We start from the raw sequence: 21,863 nt of genomic DNA, 5'->3' as shown, positions 1-21,863 counted from the left end.
TCATGAAAACAACTCATCCTGCAATAGTAAACTTGGTTCAACTTGTGAAAACGTCTGGTTTGCAAAAGAAGACCATCACGCAAATTGGGGTTTCATATGCGAGAAAGGGTCCAACTTTGTGAGTTGTGAACCGTTTGATTATGCCATATTGTCAGCACCTTGTATGGGTGTACATTAGGCAACACCTTTTTGTTATCTATCTCTAATTGCAATTACGTACGTAGATGACTTCGGTCATGTCATGGTCAGGAATGTTAGAGAGATTGACAATATTAGATTGACTTGCTTTAGACACAGAAGGAAATGTTATGTTTTGTGTGTTGGTACGCCATATGTTGTTGTTATTATTATTATTATTATTTTAATATAATAACCGTTATGAATGTTAAGCTAGAACTCGCTCAGAGCGAGACTGACTTTTGTATGCATATTAGGTGAGCAAGTAAGAAGTCAAGTAATGAATAAGGAATGACTAGGGCACTACAGGTTATCCAAATATGAAACATCTTTTAGTTCAATTTTTGATATGTCTAAAGATTCATACTTGTTCATGTTAGTTAAGGACCAAATATTATGTTGCACTTGTTTAGATAAATAAGTTGTGTTGATATTACACGCTTTTAAGTGTTTAGATCATAGTTACCTAATTTGTGGTTCGCTTCGGTACGCGTTTGTGGTTTGGGTACGTAATTCGCTAAAGGTAACGTATTCAGTACGGAGGGGGGTTGGCTCATTTCGGTACAAACCGGTACAGTATACCATGTCGTTCGGTTCGATATACTCAAATCAAAAAATAGCTATTTATTGTTTATATATAATCGTATATATATCTTGTTAATTTTATACCTTTTATGTATAAACTTATAAGTTTAAGAATCAAATGTAAACTAGTGAAGATAGAGGGAGTTAATTGTTAATAAACACAAACTAATTTTACTATTTTTATTGTTTTTATATAAATATTTAGAAACTTTAAGGACTAAATGTAAGCTGGTGAAAGCTTAAAGGGTTAAATGCCAAATTAGCTAAACTTTTTAAAACCACAACAAAACCAGCCACGTTCTTAATTTTAGATACTCCGCCTTCGCTTCCAATTTCCTCCTTTTCCGGCAAAAATGGCTGCTCCGCTATCAGAAATTGGCATAGCATACCAGAGCGAATTGGAACACCGAATTCGTTTGTTTAGTACGCCGTACCGGAGCGAACCAGAACGTAGCGAATTTCGTTTGGGTTTATCGCAAACCGATTCGCAATTCACGGGTCTTCTGATGAATTCGGTAACTATGGTTTTAAGGCATATGCCAATATAATTAAACAAGAAGTAGTCAGTAGAAAGAAGATGGTTGTTAATTTAGGCCTATTACTAAGAGTACCAGCAAAATCAAAAGTGGCCTAAAATGCCAAAAGAAATAAGTTATATTATATAGACTAGGTTATTAACATGTGCACGACACTGGTGGACGTATAGAAATCGTCTAACAAACATATATAATTTTATATTATATTGTAATTTGTAATATGTTTTCTAGGAGAACAACATGATATTTAGTTGTAAATAATACTGATACGAAAGGAAATTATTGTCAGACATAAAGATAAACCAAAATAAGATACGAAGTATAATGTTTAGAAACACAATTAAAAGTTAAAAATTTAAAATTCATAAACTAATAAGTGTGTAGTAAGCGTAAAGCAAGGATGTGTCTACCATGAGTTCATATTCATATTCAACCAGGAAATCAAAGAGACGTTTGATAAGAAAAATTGACTAAGGCTCAATGGACTACATATTTAACCAACATGAATTAAAAATTTGTTATAAACATTACACCTTATAGTTGATAAATAATCCATTTTCGTTACTCATGGTTTTTGTGAGTATAAAAATTTTTTTGTTGATTAACAAATAGTAGATAACATGTTGAGTCGATGATCTGGGTTATTAAAAAGAGATGCCGGTCGTCAAGAAAATATAATTATTTAGTTTCAACTTATTTAATTATTAAGATATTATAATATGGCTTAGCATATATGGAAACTCTAACAATATAGCAAAAGGAACATGCCAAGTATCTAAAAAAGATGTTAGGTTAACAGTATTAGGTAGATTCGTTCCTTTACTTTCTATTACTAAATCAGAACAACTACTAATAAGTAATATTTTAGAATAATAAAAAAGGCAAACATAAAAGAACTAACTACAATTAGTAATGTTAATATAAACATATTTATGCTTGATTATAAAGGGTGTTGACATTTTGACTGTAGTGTATGCTATTTGTTATTTCCTGAAAGAACACAAAGCATATACATAATGAATATTATAATAATTTTATAAATTATCAGGGTGTTGACAATGCTACTTTTATTTTTGGCTAGATCAAACAGTGCTACAGAAGTGATACCATTATAAAGTGGGCCGTTTTGAGCCGAACCAAACAAATAATTTTTTAAAATGGCTCGTTTTGACTCGAAGAAAACCGATATTTTTTTTACACAAATGACCCGTTTTGAGCCATTTATTTGACATAATTAAATTGATTAGCTATATATATATATATATATATGGCCTTCGTATTTGACATGATTCATGTCAATCAATTTTCACAACCTGCAAAACTGCATAACTAAAATACCCTAATGATTAACTAAAAAAAGTTGAAGTAATTATAGAAATTAAACCTTTGATTTTATGTAAATATGGTTTGTGATGAAACAAAATTCCTCAATACTTGGTGGAATGGTTCTTCATATTTCCTTCAAACAATAAAATTAGTAAATTTGTCAATATAGTTAATTGAAGGAAAAAAGTTGTTTAAGGTTACAAAGCAATTAGCATACACGTGATGAAGTTTTTGTAACTTCTATTTGTTCTTCGAATCTACATCAACATCACAAGAAGAAAATGTTCCTGATTTTACTCCATTCACCATTCAATCTCTGTTTTTTAACAGACAGTATTATGAGAATAAAATCACAAAAAAATAAATAAAACCCAATTCATATAAAATCAAATAATGAAGCCCTAGAAGCAAGATACCGACGATGACATAAACATCAACATAGGGTGCGAGAGATTAAAGTAGAGATGAATAACCCATGAATGAAAATAATAATAATAATAACAATAATAAATAATAAGGAGAACATACCGAAATCGATCATGAATAGTTGATGAAAAGAGATCGATTGTGAATTGGGTTACAATCAATTATCACATAGATTGTATGAAATCTTAGATGATCATTTGATGTTTGTAGAAAGGACGGATTTTGTGTTTGTAACAACGAGAGAATTGAACAAAAATGAAGTTGCTGAAGAATGAAACGGAAAAATTGATATCATAGTAATTGAATGCAATTTAATTTATTTTTGATTTATGTTATTATCAAGAAATTCTAAGATAACTTAGTATTTTAGGAAATTATGGTAGTGAATCCATAAGAATGAAGAAAAATGAATTTTTTTAATATATATAGATTTGTCTTGCAGCTACTGTATGGTTAATCAACTTGTACTGTACAATGAAACACATAAGTCGTGCTATGTTATATTCCACTCGCTGGCTGGCTGGCTGGCTGGCTATTATCTTCCTGTCTCCTGTCACCAGAATCTTGATTCTTCTCTTGTCTTCTCTCTGACGCCAAATACTCCGTTGAACTACCATCATCATTATCAATCAATCATCACTCAACTGCCTGCCCTGATTACTAATTATTTAATTAATTTCACCCCTTGAAATTGATTGATTATTGCGATCACTTGTCACCGGATTTGATAATAATAAGGTATTACATTTATCTTCCAATTGCATATGTCTTGCCGTCACTCGCATTAGCATTGTTATTATTATTAGTGTCTCATTGGATTCATGTTTGTGGATCTGGACTTTATTTCCTATATGTTATTTATTTAGGTTATATTACATACATGACATAACATGATTTATTAATTATTATGTCTTGACATTTGACATTGATCTTTGGCTAATTCAAATACATAATCCTCTAAAATTTGCATCTAAACCAAAATATCATGTGCAGGATTATTATGGAAACAACAAGATCTTATTTATTATTATTCACATAATAAAATCTAAATAGTCAAGACTCAAGAAGAAAGAAGATGGCGGTTTCTAAGAAGACATCATTGGCTTTCAAGTCCTACCAGAACCAGGCTCAAGTGCTCGTTAAAACCTACCTTTTAGCTGAGGCCTTTATGCCTTACACATCTGTTCTTGGTGGTGTTTTTGCTTCCAAAATGGTTCGTTATTTCTTTATTCATTCTTATGCATCTAACTAACTGGGATTGCCTTCTTTCTCAAACGGGTTGGCTTGGGTTGGCGTGTTGAGATTCTTCAATCCTAACCCAACCCAACCCAACCCAACCCAACCCATATAGTTATTCGTGGTCAACCTATTTTACCTTCATTTTCTAATATGACTAACACCTAGTAACGATTCAAGCAATTAATTTCTCTTAGTAATTTGTGATAGATCTAATTGTTTTTGTGTATTTATCTCTCATTGCCAATTAACAAACTTGGTTTTACATATTTAACTCAACATAAGAACAAACGAATGGAAATAATCAAGGAATAGACAGTTAGAACTAATAAAATAAAAATGCTGAAGTGAAGAGAAAATAAAAGTAGTTTTAAAAAAATTAGTTTTACTTTTAAAGTTAATAGATATATGAAAAATTAAAAATCTAAGTATTTAACTTTAAAATTTAACACTTCTTATCTCTAGAATCAAAATATTAACTTCTCTAAAATTCTTAAACAGGTCAACCCACATTTTAACAGTTCATGTTCGGGTTGACCTGTTTTTTAAACGGGTCGTGTACGGGTTGATCTGTTTAAGAAAACGGGTCGTGTCAGCCAACCTAAAACCAATTGTTTTCTTGTTAGGTTCGGGCCGGGTCTTGGGTCGTGTCAGGAATTGCTGCCCCTCAAAAAATACCTAAAAGTATATATTTAATGTGTACATCCTCTTAAATGATTTTATTCAAAGATTTAGGTTGTCATTGTAGTAGTATCATAATTGTGATCAAAGTTAACACATTAGTTATATTATAATGTGTACACCTAAAGATTTTGATTATTGTTATGCTATTATCTTTTTAATCATAATTATTCAGAATTTTGAACATCAGCCTGCTACATTGACAAAAAATGAAAATAACCGCAGATAAATAATAATATGATTTTCTTCAGGTTTATGATCTTACACAATTGATAAGCACTTTTTACTTCAGAACATATGCGGGCCTTACAAAAATTCAGCGGATTGAGTGGAACAATCGGTAAATGCAATTTCATTATCTTTATTTTCTCAAAAGGTTTTACTGCCTATTATTTTCTTCTCATTTGGCTAAGTCTTTACGTCTTTTCCGTCTCGTTTTTTTATTCAGGGGTATGTCTTCTGTTCATGCCATTTTCATTACAGCAATGTCTTTGTACTTTGTGTTCTGCTCAGATCTTTATTCTGATCGATACACTGCGGGTCCCATTACTTTCAGAAGCTCACCACTCTCTACATTTGCATTAGGGGTAAGTGTTAATAATATAACGATCTAATTTATTTTAGGAACAACATCCGGCAATCGGTCTCTCCTAATGTTTCAGTATAATTTTTATACAGATTTCTGTTGGTTACTTTTTATCGGACCTTGCAATGATCTTTTGGCTATATCCTGCTTTAGGCGGATTAGAATACGTAAGTTCATCATCAAGGAGGAAAATTTTTATATAAAATATATATTCTTTTTAAGGCTTTTTATGGAAATTATTTGTACTCTCGGATTTCAGGTTGTTCACCACACGCTTTCAGCAATTGCGGTATCATATGCCATGCTTACAGGGGAAGGACAACTGTACACATTCATGGTTCTTATATCTGAGTTGACAACACCCGAGATCAACTTGAGATGGTATGCCGCATGCGTGTGTAAATATGTTCAAATAAGAGGCAAAAAAATGTTGAGAACTTCGAGAACCGCATAGTACAGTTGTACGTTTTGCTTCAAGTGTGATATACATATAACACCATCGCATTAAATTATCAATGCACTAGGTACAAGTACTTAATGCGGTTCTCGCAGTTGTCAGCATAAAACTAGTTCTGAAAAGAACGTGTCGCTACACACACACACACATATAACCCTAATATTACATGTTGCGTAGGTATCATGCGTACTTAGTTATATATGTTTCATAGTTATTTTACGTCATTCGTAATTAAAACGCGGAACTTTCGCGTCATAATTATGCATGAATGCTTTTGTAAGCTGCCTACACTTTGTACGTTAAGCGTCCTTTGTACAATAACATGCCCTATATATACGTGTGTGTGTGTGTGTATACAGGGAAGGGTTATTCTAAAAACAAGTAGTTTTCTAGGAAGACTAGGAATAAATCATAGCTATCGGATCATCATGTTAATCAATTATTGAGATTTAAAATTACCAAAAACCGACATAGTTTTCTAGAATTGTTCTTTCACCTATAGGTTGTAATGCCACATGTCAAAAATCTATTGGTTCTTATCATTCCTAGGAAACTACTTATTTTTATTTGAACCCTTTTCTATATATATATATATATATATATATATATATATATATATATATATATATTTATACTAGATGGGAGTCTGTGCGATGCAGCGGGTATTTAAACACAGACCCTAGTAATCACATAACAATTATGGATGTTCGTGCTTCAGTTTTGGTTTTGATGACAAAAAATTATTACTAACGGTCGGGCTCACAAGCTTAACATAAAAACCATTAAAACCGATCGTGAATACCCATACGCAATGTATTAATTTTTTTAGTTGAAAAACTATAGCAATACCATACTCAAATTAAAGAGAATAAAATGCTCGTTTTCATGGTGCAACTTTTTTGCAAAAATATGAATGTATGAATAAGTTATGCCCGTTTAAGAATTGTGTGGGGAAGTTGGTTTATAATTGAAAATAAAAATAATATATGGTTTAAAGATTAAGGGGTAAACTTGTAAATAATATTTATTTTAACAAAAGTTGGCTAAAGTAAGGATGAAAAGCTGTAAATATTTTTTGAAGAAGTGTTTAAAGACAAGTTGATGGCAATAAGCTTAATTTGGATTAAAAATACCCGAAAATAACATAAAAAGCAACGGTTCCCACAAGATACAGTCACACCACTCGCAAGCCTCGTTGAGCAGATTAATCTAGCCCCGATTCTCGATACAGCCACACCACGAGAACAAGAACTAGCCTCCAACATCACCTTCTAAAACCTGCTACATTTTATAATAGCAATGGAACAAAATTACCCTCTGACTGCACTGAATAAGAAATTTAGGAAACTAAAATCTGTCATTGATTTCCATTACATATTGTGAATGAAAGAAAAAAAAACTACAAACACTACCACCCACGTTTCCTACACTTGTGGAATAATCAAAACAACTACTTTGACCACTAATAAAATAAAATAATAAAATGAACATTAAACATGCTGTGGAATAAAACGTGGGGGCATAAATAAAACTGGTAGCATGCGATAAGGATTTGAAGCTTACAGTTGAACGAAGCTGACCCGTTTGTGGACTGGGCTGGGGTCCATTTGGGCTATTGGGTTGTGGCTCAGTGTTGCCTTTCACAAGTTTACCCTCTTTTGTTTATGTACCTTATGCATTAAATTGTGTAAAACTCTTAAAATCAAGTGTTTTAATTTGCCCTTATCTCATGTATTATATATAGTTTAGATATAGATATACGCACATACATACATATAAACACACATATCTTTATTTGTATTAATACTCGTGAAAATCAATTTTGTGAATGAATCAGGTATTTAGATACGGCTGGTTTCAAAAAGTCTAATGCGTATCTTATAAATGGTGTGGTGATATTCTTTGCCTGGATGGTGAGTATTATCAATTAATTTTTTGTATAATCGGTAATCGTGCTATTATTATACAGTAGTTTCATGAATTTATCCGTTTAATGCAGGTGGCCAGAATTTTGCTGTTTGTTTATATGTTTTACCATGTCTATCTGCACTACAATCAGGTAATTTTGTGTTGCACTTGCATCTTTTTTCACACCCTTCCGACTATGCTGTACTTAAGCCTGGCAAAACGGGTGGATCAGGTCGGTTAACGGTTAGAAAATGGCTGTTTTATGAAAGTATCAAATGGATTCTGAATATGTTCCCGAAAATGAGGTGCAGGTGATCGAGGTGCATGAAATTGGGGTACTTTTGGTGTTTATGGTTCCGTCGGTGCTTGGTGCCATGAACTTAATGTGGTTTGGAAAGATTGTTAAGGGTATGATGAAGACGTTGGCAAAGAGGCCGTAAATTCATTCTTTTATGTCATTGATCTCGAGTTGAAAAGGGAAACTTGAGTTGTTGTAAATCATCATATTTGTCGGGTGGTAAATCATTCGGGAATACAAACTGCAAAGATGCCAGTGTTTAAAATAGGCCTCGAGTGCATATGAGTTCTCTGCTCTGTACAGTATACTTACATATTTTCATGTAACATATATCTAAACATTTTTTGTTCATAACCATGGTTTTAATTGTGAAATACGAGTTGTTCATACAACGCTGAAAAGCAGCTAATACAAAGTTTCAATATTCGTTTCACTCACGCATTCTACAAGATTTGAAAATCGCGGGTTCTAACAACTGAACATAGTAATCGTTGAGCATACTAAGAAAAAGAATCACAGGATCTATAAACATTTTCACTATTAAGAAATTGCAACGGTAAATTAAGTTCAGGGACTTCACAATAGCCTACTGAGTGACTTGATGACCAACTTCAAATTTTTCCGGGTAGCTTCATCGCCCGTGAATCCAAGAATATCGGAGCTTAAACTCTGAAAGTCACAAATGTTCATCAGGATATATGTCAGGTTGTGTTTTTATCTTAAAACACGTCAAATCAAACAATTCGGTCACAAACAAGTTGAAAGTCATCCAAAGTCTGTCTTAGAGGTGACCAACCTCCTAAATCCTAATCGTCTTATTCACATTATCGTAAAAATATCTTGTTTGCGTAATTATCATTAACATATTAGTTATTCCGTAGGAAATTTGACAATGAAAAAAATATATTTGCGGTAAGGGTGTTCACAAACCGTTGAAACCGACTGAATCAAAACAAATCGGTTTACGGTTTGAATTTTGTACAGTTGGGTCACAGTTTACGGTTTGAAAAACTGGGCTTAGGGGTTTGGAACTTGGAACCAACAATTTAAATTTATTAATATTTTTCTCTCGATTTTGGAATGCTAGTTATGCATATGTATAATATTTTCTTTACCATCTTTTAAAAATTTAGTCCAAACTAACGCTGCAAGTAAAATAAAAGCTGGTTCAAACCACCAAACCGAACAGTTTTGGCTGGTCTGACTGACCCAATCAACCCACTGGTCGGACCCGGACCGTGAACAACCCCAATTTGTGGGTCAATCCAACCTGACCTGACCCATACCAAACTTCCAGATTCAATCTGACCCCTTTTGATCTGTAACCAACCGACCCATCAGTATCAAATGAACCAAAAAGATATAAAAAGCAGTTGATTAAGTCACAAACCTCAATGTTCTTCAAAGTAAATACAAGTGTGTATATAGATTTCTGAATCAACTCAGTGTTCTCTGGAGTCATAATAGATGCATGCGTCTTTCTGTCAAAACCAAAATACAATATGTAAATTCAACAGTATACTAAAACAGCACAACGATACTTGAAAATACAAATACCTCAAATCCTCTGTTGCTTGAGTGAGACTTTTGGTCAAGCTTTCAACTTCTTGCAACAAACCACTATCTCGAACCTCTGACAGCATAGGTTGAACATCCTCAGCCATTGCCTGGATCTGAGACAAACTTGGTGCATTACGATACATTAATAATATTGAATTCACATGCTACATTTTTGTTTTTAATAAGCAAAATTTACCAAATATTTGTTTTTGGCAAGCGAAACCTGGTGCATTAAGATATATATATATTCTACTCTAAAGATAATAAGTCCATTGTAACTTTAATCTTCGACGCCTCATAATAATATTGGCTTGCTCGTGCAACCGTGGATGCAGGTCAAATTAGACTGAACATGTAAATCCCCGTGCTCTTTATTTTTATGTTCTCGTTTTATTGTGTGTGTAAGTTCATCTCTTAAACAAGCATAGAGTTAAAATACGAAAAATTTAGCAAATAAATGTAACATAGGCATACCACACCTTTAATAGCAAGGGTCTGGCTTCTTCAATAACCGCTGCAGCCCGTTCCGCCAGCGCATAAGTATTAGCCACACCGATGTGTTCCACTTCTCGTCCAAGACGTGTAAAGATCCCAATTAACGCATCCAAACTTACACCTTGATATCCTCTTAACTTCTGGCGATCACACACGATGACACCTTCTTTCACACAATCCGGATCCAAAGGACCAAACGAAGGTGTTGGAATCGGATCTTGAGGAGTAATATCAATCATAGTCTCCATTAAAAGACCCGATTGATTCACCTCAATCAATGCATTTCTAGGTATTATTGTCTTATCATCCTCAACCTACATTGCAAGCTTACGTTTATTCAATTACGTTTGTTTACGTTCAAACTATCATTTTTAACAACACTAACTAACCTCAACAACAGCTTCAATACTTTTCAAGGAAGGATTAACCCGAATAACATTACCAACAGTAACCCCTCTGATCCGGACTTGCGTACCAGTCTGAATCCCGCACGCCTGCACGAACTCGAAAACGGCAACATACTTGCGGAACCTAGACTTGAGCTGAAACGCTCTTAACCAAAGCAAACTCAGGGCGAGTAAGACCGAGCCGGAAACCAGAAACAAGCCCACCCCGCCCTCCCAAATGCTCCTGCGACCGAAGCCGAAGTCGCTGAGGGGGCGGAGGGTTTGCTTCCAGAGGTTTCGGGGCACATCGGCAAGTGGGTTTTTGGAAGGGGGCTGTTGGGTGTCTTGAGAGGCTTTGATTGGGAAAAGTCTCTTTTTCGTTGGGTGGATTGACGATGGGAATGGGTTTAGGGTTTGGGATTTGGGGGAGAAGAAGAATTTAGGGTTGTGAATTGGGATTGAATTCATGATCATCATCAGTCACAGGTGGAAGTGGGGTTGAAGAAACAAACAAACAAACAAACAATTGAAAATTTGTGTTTTTGGATACTGGAATGCATCATATTAAAGCAAAATATGCCTCCACATGTCATTTACTCCATGTAAGCAAGTTTTCATATCTATACTTTCCACATATTCACATTTATTTTTAATCAACTAACCCGTGGAGAGGAACCCGATACCCATTTTACATCATCACTTCTCATCCTCTCAACTCTAACTTCTTTACTGCCGTTACCCTGCTGCTCAATGAACCAAAACCATCATAATCCTTCGTTTGATTTTCAGAAGCCAATACCCTGTTCATTCTCTCAACCCTAACTTTGCCATCGCAGTAAAGCCTCCTCTTCATTGATTAATCGTTGATTTTTTTGACACTTCAAATCATCTTTCATCTCTCAACCCTAACCTTGCCATCGCCGTTAATGTAGTCAGTTGCTTTTGACAGATACAATCTTATTTCCTGAGATGCCTATTGCACTGCGGTTATCCCGTCATCTTTTGCTCGGCGTGGTTAGGATTTACTCAAAAAAGGTTATATCCGTCCATTAATAACAGATCTATTTACACAAAATTGGTAGTTCTTATTCTTATAATTTGATTTTGTTTATAGAGATTTGGTGATGGTGATGCATCTGGAACTAAGGAACTTGCTGCTGCTGCTGCTGGTGCGTCACATTCAGATCTCTATCTTTTTGGTATTCTACTTTTGTGTATTAAAGATAAAATAAAAAAAAGATTCGAATTGAATATAATTGTAAACAGATTGCATTTGAGAGTTTACCATAACATAAATAAACGGTTGACTTAATTAATATTTTCAAAATTCCAATTTTAAACAATTCATATATTTCATAATATATATTGTAAATTTTTTTGTGGTAATAATGTCTCTGGTGGATGTTACACATGGGAAGCATAGGCGGGATTCAAGACTCACATTTCTTCTTCAGGTCAGCAGCTTAAAACATGAATTTACATTCTCATTCCATAACCGTATTAGATTTTGGCAAGTTGCACTAACTCCTTTAGCATAACATAAATAAACGGTTGTCTTGATTAATATTTTCAAATTTCAAATTTTAAACAATTCATATATTTCATAATACATATTGTAAATTTAACTGTAAGGCTAATATTAATCATAATTATTGAAAATCATATTACATAATTATTGAAATTTAACAGTAATTGCAAATATTAAGGCTAATATTTATCATCAATCATTCTAATTTCTACAATTAAGTTCATGATAAACACATGGTGTTAAGAGAAAAAAGAATTTTCTAAAAGGAAATTATATTTGGAGTAACATAAATAACCGGTTGAGTTAATTAATATTCTCAAAATTCAAATTTTAAATGTGTATTACCATGTAGACAAAATAAATTAATATTCTCAAAATTCAAATAACCGTGTATTACCATATCTAACTAATATACAATTGTAAAAAAGAATTTTCTAAAAGGAAATTATATTTACCATAACATAAATGTAACAGTAACCGTAAATATTAAGGCTAATATTAATCATAATTATTTCAAATCATATTACATATTAATAATCATAAGGGAAAAAAGTATTTTCTAAAATACAAATATTCCATATTATTTATCTACCTTACTGATCTAGGAACCGTTAGGTGTTCATTCAGGAATTCTCCTAATTAAGGTGTGTCATATATACTAAAGACGAATCCAATTTAAAAATTAATAACATGAGGTGTAATTGAGTTATATGACAACCTCAACTTGTACTATTTCTTTAGAATATTATGTTTTTGATTGCATTGCACGAGCAACTGTTACAATGACACAATAGTGACCAATAGGATTACGGGTAAATACAATATATGAAAGAATATGTTTAAATATTATGACCAATATTCTCCGGTTATAAACGGTTCGGCGTTTCGAGATAACCTATATTTAGGATGGTCAATGTTTAATGATTAATTTTGTGCATCACTTATTTTTTGTTGTTCCCAAAATCAAGCTTCGTATTTTGGGAAGAAATTATATTCTTTATTTATATGCTATATTTACTCAAGGGTTTATAATATATTAAATATTAAAATTTTTGTATTTACGGCTTTAATTAGAAACGAAGTTCCTAAAATTACGATGTTTACCATAATTAAACATCTTCATACCTACTATATAACATCTAATTGTATATGCATTCTCCATCAACATTCATATCAATCTTCTTGACTTGAAGCTTTTACCAAGTAACTTTTTCAACTGTTATTTATAATTCATATATTTAAACATATTATTTCATAAAGTCTATTATTATGTTATTCAATACAGTTTACAATGGATGTTCAAAAGTTTACAATGTTGAACGAAATTGATGTTCTCAAAACATCTCCGTCAATAGTTAAGGTCAGAGTCTTGAGAGTATGGAGCGTCAAGGATAACAAAAATGCCAATGAAGACTTCTTGATGGAAATAGTACTCATAGATCAATCTGTAAGTTTTCAATGATTTTATATTTTCCTTCCTCTTTCAAAATTACTACTATTTTCATGACTTATTTACACATGTTTCTGTTTTATTCTATTATTATTTCATGACAGGAGAATAGAATCCAAGCTTCGGTTTTCAAACCCGACATTTTTCATTTCAAAAGGTTTTGAACGAAAACTCTACTCCGACAATTGTGAATCCTGGCGTGGGTTTGAATTCTTCCAACTATTGGGTAATTGATTGTCCAAACAAGTTGGTGTTGGGACCAAACACCCATGTCAATTCATGTGAAGACTTTGAAGGTCGTATGTTTGGTTTCAAAATAACGTCTTTCCAATCAATAATTAACAAAGAGATTCTTTTGAAGTCAACTATAGGTAAACACGTCACTTTATATGTAAATAATATTTTTTTATATCTATGATATATTTTTTTATTAATTATGCAACTTTGTATCTCAACTAATATTTTTATTTGATTTTGGTAGATGTTATTGGTCATGTGGTTCACATCTTCAAAAGCAACGGGTCAAACTTTAAAGACAAAAAACAAACGCACCATGGAGATCTCCGATTTAAGGTAATACTATTGATACCTATTTAACATATCTTTAAAAACTATAGTTTAACTTTCAAACTGGTATGTATTTGTAAACATAGTTTTCTATTAATATTACAAAATCTTTTACTAATAATGTGTTTTTTTATTTTTTTTCAGGTCTAATGGTTTATTTATGTTATATTATTTCTTATTCATTGCATTGTTTATTTATAATGTTTTTTCTTTTTATGTTATACACATATTTTAACATCTTTTATACATTTGAGGGTAAAAAAACTTATGTCAAATAATTGTCTTGACTGAATACGTAATTTATATTTTATATTGTTTGTTGATATGTTTTCCACCCGTGTGTAACACGGGTTATTACCCTAGTTATTAACAAAACAAACACGACATAAAAATAACATTTTTATATATTTTTGAAATACATGGGAGATTAAAATGTCAAAGTAGTAGCCACGAGTTAACGGGTAATAAACCACTGTTGTTGGAAGTGTATATCGGAAGAACCAGTCGCTGACCAAGATCTGCTCGTATTGATTAATTGAGCTTGCAAACTAACCGTTCCAGTTAGTCTTTTGTAAAACTAACCGGCTCGATGTATTTAGTAAATAAAACACCTCGCCATGGATAGTTGGTAAACTACTTGTGTGTCAGAAAGTTGCGAGATCTACTCGTCACGATTAAAGAATTTATACAGTAGTCGTGGGCGTTAATTATGAGGCATGAAACTTCTTTATTCGTGACAACTAAATGATTATTGAACGTGCTTGTCATGATTAGTTTACGGCTAAGTGGCATGTTTTAATTGGTTTTGTAAACTACTCGTTTGTTAGCATATACTACATGTCACGATTAGTTTAAAATACATATTTCTAGAATTCTTTACAAATGATATCTAAAACTAGAAACTTGTTTACAAAAATACCTATTTTGCGAATTTTACCAAAGATAATCCTAACAAAATTCAAATTACAAAAAAAAAAGACTAAAAAAAGTCAAAATTCTATGCATCCACGTTTCTCTTTTACTCTATACAGTAACTAGCTTTGAATCGCGTTTTACACGGGTTACTTTAATTTTCTTTTTATTTATTTATGATTGTTGTTATATATAAGCCTTACAATTTAAATTTTTGTTTATATATTTGTATTGAATTATTTTAGGTTTTTATTGGATTAACGTATGTTGATAAATGGATCTTTTTATGGGCTATAATGGATTTTTGGATTTTAAGCATTTTGTTTTTTGATATATTTTTAAAAGTCTTTTTGGATTTAATATACAGAAGTGTTTTTTTACCATTAATTTACATCGACTCAACTTAAGTGGCTGAATTTTGTCACAAATAAATTATATTATATATAATAATATTGGAGTCTGTATTTTGTCATAAATACATTATCTAAATTGAGTAAATGTGACTTTTGGTGCCACAATTTGGACTCTACGTTATGCGTCGCTTAATTTAAATAAATTAGCCTCCAAAATCTATCAGCTTATTGGTTATGGCTCAACGGTTTATGTCATCTTCTGATGCTGCGTTTATTGGTCAGTTACCCACGATCGAATCCTTCTTTCATATAAGGTCTTTATGTCCCTTTTTTTTAATGATGCTGCTGGTGGTGGGCCCAATCAATTGTTAACAGCCTTCTTCCTCTGCCGCGTGTAATACATCCGTCACCTGCCTGGATATATACATCGCCTTATTCAGCCTGCATCGCTCTTCCGACGTCCATCCTTTCTTGTTTTTTTTGAAATGGTGTGTATTACAAAAAAAATTAGGTTAACGGGAAAGTAAAAAAAAAAAAGGTTTTTGGTGTATCCGCTATTGAGAATAGCGGATTAGGAGGAAAATGAATTTGGATCCGCTATTGAGAATGACGGATCACCTGCAACCTACAGTCCGCTATAAAAAATTAGGTTAACGGGGAAGTAAAAAAAAGGTTTTTGATATATCCGCTATTGAGAATAGCGGATTAGAAGGAAAAGTGAATTTGGATCCGCTATTGAGAATGACGGATCACCTGCAACCTACAGTCCGCTATTGAGAATAGCGGATTAGGATAACTCCACTAGGCGCCAAGTTAACCCAGTTAAGAAACCAAACAACCAAACTAACCCCACTAACCAAACTAACCTAACTTTGGATTCTACCCCCTTATTATTATTGTACTGCAAACATTCATAATTCATCTGCCAATTTCACATGCATGCCTACTGCAAAGCTCAAAGCTAATAAAGATTCCCTCAAAGCTGCAAAGTGCCATTCATTCCCTCCTTAATGTACACTGCAACCTGCTCCCTTCATATGAGTTGTCTTTGATCTGCCACCATGAAGAAGATGAAGACCAAAAAAAAATTATCTTTTCCTAATCCGCCATTGTCAATATCGGATTAGGTTTTTTTTTAAAAAATTAATTTTTCCTAATCCCTCATTCATAATGACGGATTAGGTTTTAAATTGAAAACCCTAATTTTTTAGATAATATTTTGACGATGTTGAAACAACAGTAACCATTTGATTTTTGGAGGAAAACACCTGGATTATAACATGAATTAATATTAATCAAACCTTACATGAACTCGAAAATCATGTCAAATATGAATTTTTCACATATAAATAGATACAAACATGTAACTTGAACTTTTATTATCTTCTACTTTTATATATTAGTATATTACTATTTAAGATATTAATATTACATTAAATGGATACAAACATGTAACATGTATTTAACTCGCCTAATCTATTTTTTTTAACTAATGACGTGAGGTCGAAGACTCACTCAAAAATAAACCAAATACAACTAAATAGATAGCAGTAAGTGGGTGTCGAACACAGAGAGTTTGTGGAAAATGTGTTACTAGGTAGGTTTGTAATTTAACTATCACCATCAAATATCAAGCATCAACTATCTCTCTATCCATAGAGTATATTATTTGTGAGGTTAAACAATAAACAATACATAGTTAGAAACTAATTAAAGAAAGCACATTTTTTAAATTCAATAATCAAATAAACTTAAAAACGGTAGTGATTAATGAAGAATGCATAAAACATAAAGAGTCCATAGATATTAAATGAAATATGATCCAATTCATGACAGGTACTTCTCTTGAAAACTAAGTTATACTTAAGACATAAAATAAAACAAACAGAAACTTAAATACATGATAAAAAATACAATAATTAATTTTGTCGGTTCGGACAGTTGTTGATCCTGTGACTTGTTGATTTACAACCAGAACACCTACGACCCGTCGTTTCCTCAGCGTAGCTAGCGTCCATCTCGTTGTGCATCCTCCTCGCATGCCATCTTCCCTTTACGATAATTATCTTCGATGGGTCCCCATGAATTCACCAACCGGTGTACATCCAATCTTGTTTATGAGGCACCGGAAAATACTGGTGGCCGTATGTGCATGGTATGTTTCTGTGTAAAACCTTGGATCGGCAGTTTTTCTTTGACTTTCATCTAAGTGGTGGCATACTGCAATTGCATGGCTACATGGGAAACGATAAATTTGCCACTTACCACACGTGCAGGTTCGTTCTTGGAAATCTACTGTATACGGACTGTAGCCATATTCGTCCGATGTTTGTAGGGATGACTCCACTATGTACCTTTGATGACGTGCTGAATAAGGGAACACTCTGTGTTGTCGAGCCCTGATTTCACGATTATGGAAGATTGTCAACATGCGGTGAGGAAAGTCCGTTGAACAATTATACGCGTTTGTGTAGTGTATAGCGTATTGTTCAACTTCTCTTTTAAAGGTATATTCAATTAATGCCTTTATTGGGAGCGTCCTAGCACCACGTAACACATTGTTCATGCTTTCTGATATGTTCGTGGTGAGGTTACCCCATCGTCGATTCCCACTGTCATATAGGACTGTCCATTTTTTTTATCTATTTGACGGAGGTACCGCCATGCTTTTTTGTTTGTTGCCTTAAGCTCATCCATCAGGCGATCATACTTTCTTTGTTGTGTTGTGCTTCCGATCTCCCAACACATCCTTTTGAGGCTCACACTCTTGAACTTCACCATGAAATTGCTTCTTACATGCCTTAGACAAAATCTATGGTAGGCGTGGGGTTCCTTCCAGAATTCTAAATTATCCATGGCGTGTTTTATACCCGCATGCATGTCAGAAATTAGACACAACTTTCGCATTGCGGGGTCTTCAACGTTGTCAGCAAATTGTTGAAGAAACCACTTCCAGCTCTCGTTTGTTTCCTCATCCACCAATGCCTACGCAACCGGCAAGATCATGTTGTTTGCGTTTTTGGAAATCGTCATCAATATTTTTCCCTTGTAAGTGCCCCTTAGACGGGTGGCATCTATAGAGATCACAGGAATGCAAAATCTAAAGGCTTCAATACTTGGACGGAATGCTCAAAATACATACTTGAATACTGAGCAGTCACTTGGACTATAGGGATGATGTAACAACTGGACAACGGTACCAGGGTTTGCTTGTTGTAGTGCCATTATGTAGCTTGGTAATTCATGGAAGTTTTCATCCCAGCTACCGTATATGTTTTCGACGGCTTTTTTCCTGGCAGCCCAAGCCTTGCCGTAAGTGATATCAACATTCAATTTCTCTTTGATCAGAGACTGAATTTGTTTCACAGTATACGATACATTTGCAAGAACTTGTTGTTGGATGTGGGCTGCTACAACTTTTGATCTTAGGGCTCGGTTGTTGTTGCGAGAAACAATGGTGAAACACGAGTGAGCCGGGGTCCATGTTGTCATTTTGAAACAATTGGAATCTTTTAATTTTCTTTTCGTGCATGTCCAAAAACATGGTTGAGAGGTATCGTGCTGGTTGTTTGTTTGCTTGATACTTTTACATTTCACCGTGAAGACTTTGGGTCGGGTTTCTACCATAAATATCTCTCTGTTGTGGTTGATATTCCACATTCTAACGGCGTAATCAACTTGGCATTTTGAAGTGAAATACATATTTAAACGTATTTCTGGATCTTTTTCGTCCCAAAACTCCATTTCATCTTCCGCAAAATTATCCATGGGAATATAGTCTTCATCCATTCCTCTACCAACAACATTAAGTTCGGGAAAATGGGTAAGTCCTTGACTTTGTTTTTGAGGCAAAGGAGGGAGTGGTTCGTCGTCCTCTGATTCATATTCAGAAACAGACGGTTCACTCTCTGATGTGTCTTCAATTTCTTCAGCAAGAGAGTCTTACAAAAAAAAAATTATGTATTACCATTTACCACATTCTATTGAGTATAAAAATTATTAAAAAGGATGTAAAAAGGAAGGAAACTAACCTTCATCATAGTCTTCAATGATTGAGGAACTACCATGCTTATGTTGTTGCAAGTATGGAACTACCGTCGTTTAAGCCACATGAATTTTACAGGTGTAACCAGGAACAAGGGAAGCTAGTTGGTATATTAAATACATATCACTTTCTTGGTGAATATGTGTGGTATATGAACCTTCATTGTATTCATAGTAGAGTTTTACCTCTAGACAACAAAATTGCCGGTCAATTTGAACACATCTACATATGTTGTCAACCAAATTGGAATAATTGATCTGTTGAGTAACTAAGAACGTAGTGCTACGAGTTCCCGGAGCACCCATAACAACCCCTTATGTGTATGACATTTCACCCCCATAATATAACTGTACTACAAATGTTTTGAATGACAAAGAAGAAGACATTTGATGCTTGAATGAGGAAGTGGAAGGAGGGTTGAATTAGAAAGTGGAAGCATGGTGGTATTTATAATTGATGCAATGCTCCCCACCATGAAGAAGTCGAAGACCAGAAATTTTTTTTTTTCCTAATCCACCATCACAAATAGCGGATTAGGTTTTAAAAAAAAATTTAATGTTGTGTTTGGTAAACATATTCATAAGATTTCTTTAAGATGGGTTTTCCAGTTTATTTTGGTGGTTCTTCCAATTTAAAAAGTTGTTAGGTTGAAAATGTCTCATGTGTGAAGTTAGTTTGTGCGATTACATCAAATATTTATTTTCATCGTTTTCATCATAGTCTTACTTATTTAACCAGTATTTTTTAAAAACAAGTAAATGTTATATCAAGATCTAACAAACCAAACCAAACTTTCATCTTTGTTAGGCATCGGTCCCTATGACCACATAAAACCAAATATGTTAATTAAGTCCTTTTAAGATTTGATCTTTTCCTTCTTCAAAACCTAGTTATAATATAAAGAAATTTATTAATTTAATAGTTATTTTAATATTTTATGTTAATGATATCGTATAAAGATAAACTAGGTTTATTAATAAAAGAAAATATTTTTTCATTTTAAATATCTTAGTTAAAATTAATTTTTAAAAATTATACAAAAAATACAATATTACATGTGCTGAATTTAAAGTTACAATCTACGTAATTATTTAATGTCTATGCGGATGGCGGATCAGACAGCCACCCGTGCCACAACCAACTGGTCTTGGATGTCTTCTTGGTTGTACGTTCCGGATCTTGACGTTCCTCATCACTTGGTGGACTGGAGCCTTCGGGTTGAGTCAGCTGTAGGTCCAAGCTCATTTGAACCGGAGTTAAATGTTGGTAACGCGGTTGTTGTACACTAACACCGGTATAATCGTAATTCTGGAAGTGTCTCGGGTTGTTCTTGTATATCGCAGGAATCATATTACTAGTAGGAGTGCAGTCAAACAAAGAGGATACCCAATTGTTTTCTTGGTTGTTGTTAACATTTGACTGGGTACCTTGTTGAATGCTTGATGATCCCTGTCCAACATTTTGAAACGAAGGTCGATAACCGGCTTGCCAATCTAGTGTTGCCCCTCCAAAATTTGAGGGACCCTCCCCATAGTTGGGAGTAGGGCCTCCAAAATTTGAGGGACCCTCCCCATAGTTGGCTGTAGGCCCTTCAAAATTTGAGGGACCCTCCCCATAGTTGGCTATGGGCCCTCCAAAATTTGAGGGACCCTCCCCCTCATCATCATCATGTACGAGGTTTACCCGAGGTCTTTGTTGACCACGACGCCCCCGACCACGCGGAGCACGTTGGGGAAGCGTGTTATTATGTCTCAAATCCGGTTGATTAGTCTATATATATGAAGGCTGATCAACATGATTAACAGATTGAATTAGCTGAGAAGCCATGCCTTGGACCCCTCCAAAATTTTCATAGTAATGTTCAGGGTCCATGTTCTAATTCTGATGTCTTCTTGACCAATGAAGCCTAATCCATCCACCTACAAAACTAAAAATAATTAAAACCCATTCGCATTACTTATTTATTAAATTTAATTTTACATTAATAATTATACTAACCAAGTATCTTGTTGTTCCACCGTGATCATGGAATCCAGTATCTACAACACCAGGGACGTGCTTCGGGTCCTTTATATATAACACAGTATGTCGATGGAACCAGTCATTGTAAGTATGGAGTGCCGTAGGCGTGTTGGTCGGCGCACCTTGCACCACATTTGCGTGTCTATGGTTCCAATTTTCGACATACTCGGCATGAAATGCAAACCAGTCTGTGCCCAACCTCCCTTTCCGTATTGTCTTACGGAGTATCCGAAGCACTTCACGTGAAAAAGGGAATGGGTCAGGGACCTCCTAAAGAAATCCAAACTGTCTCATCACCCTTTCCACCGAATGATATTCAACGACGTTCC

General features: G+C 33.9%; 2 protein-coding genes across 2 annotated transcripts; one reads left to right on the top strand and one right to left on the bottom strand.

Annotated features, from left to right (window-relative positions):
* Positions 1-4,125: 4,125 nt before the first annotated feature.
* On the top strand, positions 4,126-8,424 carry LOC143570233 (uncharacterized). Its single transcript, XM_077055933.1, has 8 exons — positions 4,126-4,263; positions 5,219-5,307; positions 5,416-5,554; positions 5,646-5,720; positions 5,813-5,934; positions 7,848-7,923; positions 8,010-8,069; positions 8,230-8,424. The coding sequence occupies exons 1-8, from the start codon at positions 4,126-4,128 to the stop codon at positions 8,356-8,358; spliced, it is 828 nt and encodes a 275-aa protein (XP_076912048.1). The 3' UTR covers positions 8,359-8,424.
* Positions 8,425-8,568: 144 nt separating this feature from the next.
* Positions 8,569-11,125, bottom strand: LOC143569843 (protein TRIGALACTOSYLDIACYLGLYCEROL 2, chloroplastic-like). Its single transcript, XM_077055655.1, has 5 exons — positions 10,661-11,125; positions 10,256-10,585; positions 9,774-9,889; positions 9,607-9,697; positions 8,569-8,885 (listed from the first exon to the last, which is right to left on the bottom strand). The coding sequence occupies exons 1-5, from the start codon at positions 11,123-11,125 to the stop codon at positions 8,793-8,795; spliced, it is 1,095 nt and encodes a 364-aa protein (XP_076911770.1). The 3' UTR covers positions 8,569-8,792.
* Positions 11,126-21,863: the final 10,738 nt, after the last annotated feature.

The sequence above is a fragment of the Bidens hawaiensis genome, unplaced genomic scaffold (genome assembly GCF_021521415.1).
Source record: "Bidens hawaiensis isolate Kalapana, Puna unplaced genomic scaffold, B.hawaiensis_p1.1 tig00001269_1, whole genome shotgun sequence".
Taxonomy (NCBI): domain Eukaryota; kingdom Viridiplantae; phylum Streptophyta; class Magnoliopsida; order Asterales; family Asteraceae; genus Bidens; species Bidens hawaiensis.
This window is presented reverse-complemented; position numbering and strand designations above follow the sequence as displayed.